At 35.5% G+C, this 8,555-nt stretch overlaps 1 protein-coding gene across 1 annotated transcript; it reads left to right on the top strand.

The window, feature by feature from the left end:
- The first annotated feature begins 4,243 nt into the window (after nucleotides 1–4,243).
- On the top strand, nucleotides 4,244–8,555 carry LOC105317079 (uncharacterized). The gene is made up of 3 exons (XM_034471624.2): nucleotides 4,244–4,364; nucleotides 4,799–4,860; nucleotides 6,044–8,555. The coding sequence occupies exons 1-3, from the start codon at nucleotides 4,351–4,353 to the stop codon at nucleotides 8,014–8,016; spliced, it is 2,049 nt and encodes a 682-aa protein (XP_034327515.2). The 5' UTR covers nucleotides 4,244–4,350; the 3' UTR covers nucleotides 8,017–8,555.

The following is an 8,555-nucleotide window of genomic DNA, read 5'->3' as shown; positions in this document are numbered from 1 at the left end:
TCTGGTGTTGTATCATGCCAAATGTCTATAAATATCATTTTACATATGTAATATGTTGTTGATAATGCCACAAGATTATTATATATTGAGCAAATAATGACTCTTGTTTAGTCATTGAATTTGAACCTGATACTGAGCATGAAGCTGTAGATACATGGATGTTAAAGAGTGTTTTATATTTGAAACATTTGCAAAAACTCTTTATTAGCTTTTTTTTAAAACAAAGTAATGGTAATGGTAATGCATTACTTTACTCATGTAATGGTAATGTAATGCATTACTTCAAGAAATTCAAGTAATGGTAATGGTAATTTAATGCCCTATTTCATGAAGTAATGGTAATGTAATGCATTACTTTACAATGTAATTCGCCCCAAGCCTGGTGTATAAAAATATAAAGGTTCAAAGTAATTTACAATGAGGTTTTAGTTAGCATATTTGGATAAAAATGTAAATACGCAATCAAAATCTTTTGGATTTTTTATAAAAATGTTAACTAGGGAAAACAATGATAACTTACATTATTGCTAATTTGTCATCTCCCCAAAGCAAATTTGAAATATGTGTTTTAACAATAATTAAATCGTCAATGCTAAAAACATAATTGAAAAACTTGTCTCTGGCCTCAGCATTTTTAATACATAAGAAAAAATAATGATATACGTCTTCAACTTTTCCACATGTACACAAAGGACTTTCAACAATAATTAAGATACATTTTAGTATGCAATCACGGCGAATTATATTTTGAATCCTGTCTCCTTAAAAATGGTGCAGGTTTGTGCCTGAAATATTATCGTCACTCAGAGACGATATCATGGGTGAAGGGTTTGAGTGAATTAAGCTCTCTAATTTTTAGAGGTAGAGGATTTCATATATAACAGATATAACAGTTGGAACTTATGATGATTTGTATACTTGTAAACAGCAGTCTCCATGCGTATTTCCTTACATTCAAACAGCTGTTATAATTCATAGCTCGCCTGCAAGTTTGACCTTGGATCGACCTTGGATTAACATCAAATAACAATAATTTTTAGCCGTTTTCATTATTAATTGGAAACGGGTTATCTTTCTTTGATTTTCTGAAATCTTCCATCTCGCTAACAATCGAAGTAAACAGCTAATTACACCCATTTGTGACAAATCTAATGTCTTGGTTATTTGTTACTAAAGTGTTGCTGTGTAAATTGTGTTGTTTTTTGTGGGGGGGGGGGGGGGCTTTTTTGGTGGCGTTCTTTCCAGAACCATGAACGCGGGCTGACTATAATTAACATTGTGGCAGAGTGTAGGGCATCACGCATCGGGCACATACCTCCATCGGACAACTTATGTTTAAAATATACAAATACAAATACGCATGCTCTTGCGGTTTTAGATTACATATATGTTTATTTCACTGACAGTTTGGTAGTTGTATATTAATGAATTTGTGAACCATGGAAAGATTGTGTTGACAACTCTACTGTACATAAGAAATCTAGCCTATTTGAAGAAATGGTGTACACATAAAACAGGGACCTTGCTTCAGAAGGAAAGGGGGGGGGGGGTCAACCACCTCTTTTTATTTTCAAAACAGGCTTTTATACTTGATAGAAAGCACAGTTTGGACAGTGTTAATATTAAAGTGAAAATTGACACAAAGAATTTTATCACATGTTTATCTCAACATGCGGTGGATATCACTCATGGGATAAATTTTTGATATTACACTGTGTGTTCTTACGCCACGTGACGTCGTAATTAAACATTGCGTAGCTTTAGGGTATGATTAACGTAGAATGAAAAGGTAACAGAATAATTCAGATGAAAAGTGTAGAGTTATAAATGTGAAGCATTTAATGTAAGAAAGAAGATGGGTGAAAACGTGTAAACTGCCCATATGGGGATAGATAAGATACTATAAAATAAAAATATGAACAAATCTCATAATTTCTTTATAGATTATTGAAAACAATGTACATTTACCATAACATCGACTTATGACCTTTAAATGTGTTAAATATATAGAATAGGTTGATTCAAACTGGCGTATGCGTGTCAAAATCTCCAAATAGTGTTATTTTTAGAACTTCAATGCCTTTTCTTTTATATAGTGGGTCTGGGCTCCATATTTTTGTCATAGTCTTTATAGGGTTTAAAGGAAATCAAACCGATTTCAGTCAACAAAAACGTGGAGAGATGACCCACTATACTTTAAAAATGTCATTTTATATCCCAACAATTTAACGGTTTAGAGAAATACTACAAGTCCGTAAATTCGTGGTTGAAGTTGCATTTAGCATTTCACAGAGAAGTTTGTTGTGACTGAAATGGCTCAGTGGTTAGAGCACCGGACATTAGGTAACATTATAGAGCTATGGTTTTTAGGTTGTGGGTTCGATACCACCAAAATTTTAATTTTTTTTCTCTGATCGTTTGTTAAAATATTCAAAATTGAATATAGTTAGAAATTGTGCTTTTGTAAACTTGTAATATAATATCATCTAGTATATTTCGTTGGAAAAAAATTAATTTGAAATTGTTTTTAACGATAAAACCAAATGGGCATTTGCGCTATCTTGTTCCCCCACCTTCTTGAATACTTGTTAGTAAATCTTAAAGGAACTTGTTTCCAGTGCGTATTGTTGTTGGTGTTTAACAATAGAAAATGTGTTATGCAGCTTACAATTAAAATGTTTACAAAAGATTGAGTTTAAAAAAAATAGATTGAAAACATGTGATAAAAAGAATATCTCATTATTTGCAATGGTACATTGTATATGATTTTTATCCAACTTGTTGTGTGTTTTCTATCCCTTCGCCAAGGCTCGAAGATAGAAAACACACAAATAATATATACCATCGCAAAACATGAGTGATCCTACATACATTTGGAAAAGAGATACGACACACTTTATCGTCCTCGCCGTTTTAAAATAAAAAGGGTGGACATTTAATACAATAAATAAAGCAAAAAATGAAGATATTTTCAATTGCAACAATAAACTGCACACGGAAGAAAGAGTTAAAAGCCAAAAAAGTTTATATATTGAGTCAACTGCGACGAAAAGGATTTAGGCCACAAAATATTGATTTCAGTTTAGATTTTCACTCCTACGGAAGCTCATTGAGGCCAACTTACATGTAGCAGAAAAAATAATTTCTTTTGCGTTTAAACGCAATAACTATTGCGTTTAATCGCAATCCTTTGCGTTTCATTCCTGCCCGCCCCTCTATATATTCGGCCAGTTGCTTTCAATTCTTAAATAATAGGTTAAGAAAAACAGAGAGGGAAAAATCAGCCATAGTATATTCTAAAAATGTGTACAAAATATGCAAAGCTCATCAATGTGCAAAGTGTCATTCCTCGCGCCTGCGCGGGATATCATCCAGTACTAGAATATTTAATGCTGCATCATCAAGCAAACACATACATGTACGCTACACCAAAGATAAGTTTGATAAAGTCGAATGAGGTAAACCAATGCTATTTTTTGCTTATAGAATTTTCTTATTTTTTTTTCGTTATTTTGTTTTTTAAGTACAAATGAAAATAATTTCTTTTTCAAGAATTATATGCTGAAAGCATAGTTAATTAATTTACTTAATCAAAGCTATATAGAAAAATATCGTGAAATTAATTCCTTGTATGAGACACTCAGCATTGAATCATTTTTTTTGGAAAGATGTGGTCTCATAACTGCAACGGCGTGTGCATACAAACTGAATAATGCACACATGTATGTACACATTTTTAGTATTCATACGCACCTGATTTGGTGATTGGGTCTTCTGTGTTATCACTCATACAGTCAATGCAATTTAATAGTAGAGGGATTGAAAGAAAATGTAAATATAATACAAACAGCTGCATCTTAATTTCAAAAAGTCAAGTTTATTTTGATCCAATTTTTCGACCCTGAACACAGTTAAATTGATGCTTTTTCGTAAACAAATTAAATGACTAAAGATTGAGTCTGTCTCAATGAATAATAAGGAGGGTCTGAAATCAACGGGGATGTGAGTAAGTCGACATCGCAAGATGATATGCCTTTGTAAACTGTTACACATTTTGATAACAGTAATCACAATGAAAATGCTGTCAAAACACTGGGTTTTTTTTTTGGCAATACTAAACCGTATTGACCACTAGAAATCGTATCTCCATTTGGCCAGTTGTTATTACAGCTTGTGTCGTGCGTTAGACGTGACGTCATCATCTCTTCAGTCATAAATGTCTTTTGTCATGTTTAATGACCCCTTTTGGCCATATATATTAGCGGGCATTGGTCGGTTTGTCAGAAAAAAAATCAGACATTTGACAAAGGAACGGTCTGTTATACTTGCACACCAACAAAAGGATTAACAATGAAAAACTCACGGTAAGAGAATTGATCTGTGAGGATTTTAAAAAAAATATTGTATCGGTAGAAATTCCTGTAATAAAGTTTAGATGCGATGAAATTCTCTTTGTTTTGGAGATTAAATGTGAACCGATCAAGATAAAGTTTTGGTTTTGCCAGAAATCATAATAAATTTTTCTTTACGACCAGTTACTTTTTTTAAAATCTAAAGTTGTGTTGTACACAACCAAAGTGCCTCGTATTTTCAATTTTTTTTCTTCAATAAAACGCTTCATTCAATTGTTTATTTAACTTTTTTCCATTAGAGGTAACACAATTGAATGCAATGTCTACTGGTCTAGTTTTGCAAATTTTTGAAAATGCTCAAAAATACAAAGGTCTATAAATATATTTTATACACATAGTACATAGTTTTACATGTCTCCCTAAACAGCATCTCATTATTTATGTAGCCGCCAGGTGTCGCTTTGTGCAGTCATGGTGTCCTTGGTGAATCTTGCCGTGACGATGAATGGTAAGCTGCTTTATCTGATATTAATCTGTTATCAGTGTGTCATGTTTTTTTTTCGTAAAAAAGTTACAACACATAATCAATCTTGTTCAGAAAAGTAAACAAGGATAAGTTTTGTTCAGTTACACAATAATACAAAGCTCATGTGTCTTAAAAAGAAAGAATCCCTTGATTCTGTCCCCCAATCATAATCATCATCATTATTTTCAGTCATGATAGTATTATTTACACACAGGAACTTCAAAAAGGATTTTATTTTGATTACCCGAAAGTCGTTTGTAAACTTTTTTCACATTTTTATTGACAGACAAAAAGAACACTAATTTTTCACAGACTCTTAATATCTTTGGGAAAAAAATCAATTCAGGCATATAAGGGACTGTCTCAAAACATCTATAATTGTGTGATTTTTGTCAAATGACAATATTCGCCTTATATACGCCTGTATATACACCATTTCAACCCGTTGGATAAAGAAATGTGATTTTTTTTTGTTTGAGGAACCAAATCAATTTCTACTCTGTAATTGTAATGAATGTATTCCGGAAAGTTTTCAATTCGAATACCTTTACAGGTATGTTCAGTCATGCGCTTCAATAGATTCTTATATAGTTGCATGTTAAAGCCAGTTTAGGACGACACGTAGAGCTGAAAACACGTTTAAAATTTAAATAAGTTTTAGTTTTATGACTCCAACTTATAACTTCATGTTAATATTTAATAGTGTATGTATCAGTATTTACATTAAAGCTGCTGCGTGTCGTTGCTAGACTAGTCCATTTAATGCGTTGTTGTTTTATTACTGATCACGTATCAGAAATGAATGGGGTTTAAAGGAAAAAATATAAAATCACACAATATAGATATCCACCATCTCTCTCTCTCTCTCTCTCTCTCTCTCTCTCTCTCTCTACGTCGTGTATAATCATTACATAAACAAAACATGCGTCGCACATACTCAAACCTGCCTAAACATGGGGAGTCGGGGACAAAACCATTTAAATATTTAAATTTCCTTCAGTTCATGTGAAATAAATACATTGTTTGACAAAGTCTTTTTAAAAAAAAAAAGTACTTTCTTACACTATTACTTTAATCTTATGATAAATTGAAATGGGAAATACATACAAATTACATGTCAAGTTAAATAAACTATGTAAACTATGTATACATTGAATGATTGCAGGCGTAGAAGCACAGTTCCAACCTGTAGGAGTTAGAGATCCATGGGGACCTCGATCATTCCGAGGGCAGTTTCCTTCACCTTTTTCTGGCCGAATGCAAGCGTTAACGGCGAGGGGGTCGGGAAGGAGCCCTCCCATCAGACAGCCAAACACCTGGGGTTCGGGAAGGAGCCCTCCCATCAGACAGCCAAACACCTGGAACCAATCTCCGTTAGGACCGGGGCAGTTTCCGAGACCAGGAGTTAACCCAATGAACCATAATATCGTACCACCGGCTAGTTCTAACTTAAATCCAGAAAATGGACCTGTTCCAAATCAGGCTTCGGGAATCAGTGCTATTACATCTATCCTTTTGAACAATACATCTGTTTTAAACTCTGGGACAGGGGATGGCCTTTCTCCAGCAAGCATTCTTAGTCAAGTACAGAATCTTCCATTCGGAAGTCAAAACCCGGCGGGATCTTCTGACGGCCTGTCTCAAATTCTAAATTTTGGCAAAACACTTCTAGAAAATGCTCTACGTGAAAGGACACCTACTAATGCAGATACCTCATCAGGTAATCCTGACGTTAAGCTGAATGAAAATCAGTCGCCACAAGAAACGATTCTCTCAATTGCCACTCCAAATATCAAAGCTCCAGAGATTGGTTCTACGTTTGACAAAAAAGAACCAGCAGAAAGTAGAAGTGCACCGATAAAAAGCCCTACCAATCAAGTACTAGTATCTCCAAAAGTAATAAGTGAACCAGTAAATCCAAGCGAAGTGAAAACTGTTAAAGATTCCGTAAAACCGTTAGTCTCTGGGTCAACTGATAACACAGATCTATTAAGACTGACAGGTCCTAAACTCAAACACATCACCGGACGTGGCAATTCCATTGAAGCTATCCCGTTAGATACAACACAACATAAAGGTAATGCCAATGTTTGGCCAGATGGGCAACTAAGAGACGTAATCCGTCCTGGAGATGGACTGCATACCATAAACCCAATCACCGGACTGCCCGAGTTTCCTCATTCCAAACCCATTTCTGTTGTAGCACCAAAAGAAGTTGTAGATAAAGGGCATTTTCATGTTAACGGAACGTTTCATGATTTTCCTGTTGAGTTGCACGGTAGGGATAGAAGCAAATCGGGAAACAGCTTATCTGTTCTTGATCCCGTTACCGGAGAGATAGCTGTTTTCCCCGATATAGGCATCAACGGCGATTCAAGCCATAAAACCGGAGACCCAACAGAAATCCGCGCAGCATGGTTGATGGCAAGAAAAAGAGCCCAAAGACTTCGGGAGCAGAATCGCCGACTGCGAGAGTTATTACGTCAGCATATGAACGAGGTACACCCAAGTGAGATAGTTCCAATCGGTGACATCAGTGGCCTCAAACCTGGTGACGTCATTCCAATTGACGTGATACCATCTTTTCCTGATTACATTCCTTCGGCCACAGCATCTCCAACTGTAAAGATTCCTAGCGATCTCGGATTTCCAGAACCGGAACCGGTCATTCCGGGTAATCCAATAGATTCTGTCCAACCAGAGCCGGGTGATGCCATTCCTTTCAATGATGTCATACCTGAATATATTCCTTCGGCCACAGCTTCACCTATAAAAGTACCTAATATTAGAGACAAGCTTCCATTGCAACCCGGTGACGTCATACCATTAGATGACGTAGTACCGGGGTACATTCCGTCTGCTACGGCCGCACCTGAGTTTATTTTCCCAATTAAGGACAAAGATACTAAACATAATGGAGCAAATCCGGAGGTTCCAGTAAAACCGAAACTCCCAGACACATTTGTTTTGCCGGCTACCCCTGCCCCAGTGATCAGAGTTCCGCCAACCACCAGACGTCCCCTTCCACCCCCGCCACCTCCCCGTCGCCCGCCCCCACCACCCCCGCAAAAGAAGAATAATTTGTTAGCAAATCTAGGAATTGGATTTGCCATTGGAAGTTTGTTGTTTGGAAAGTAGCCCGGTAACATCAAAACGGCAGCATGTTTAGGGGGTGGGGTTCAATGGGCGATTTGATATTATGTAACGTGTGATTTACTGTATGATTAAAGATCCGTTCTTCTACATAAGACGTTATAACATTTATATGGCAATTTATACTAAGGACTTGTTTGATGAATCGAATGTTTTGGATTTAGCCAGCATACATACCAGCATACAATTCGTTTGTCGTTATAAACACGTTGGTGAAGATGTGTTCTCATCCCGGACCAACTGACATTCATCTTTTCGTCGATTTTTCCCCTATTTACAGGACCATAGATTTTAAAGAGGGGAATTTTGAATCTTGTTATAACTTTGCAAAAAAGAAAAATAATCTTGTTTAAATCATACATCGTAGATAAGCGGGCTTGATAATCGTAGCCATTTTAAGAATATCAAAGGAGAGCTTTTTACAGAGATAGAGGAACATATTCAAATTTTATCGCTTAAATATCACAATTTTTTCTTACTAAAAGTATAAATATTAGCTGAAAAATGTGTCTATAATTTTTTTT

This window comes from Magallana gigas, chromosome 8 (assembly GCF_963853765.1).
Source record: "Magallana gigas chromosome 8, xbMagGiga1.1, whole genome shotgun sequence".
NCBI lineage: Eukaryota > Metazoa > Mollusca > Bivalvia > Ostreida > Ostreidae > Magallana > Magallana gigas.
The sequence above is the reverse complement of the archived record's forward strand: the minus strand, read 5'-3'. Positions and strand labels throughout refer to the sequence as shown.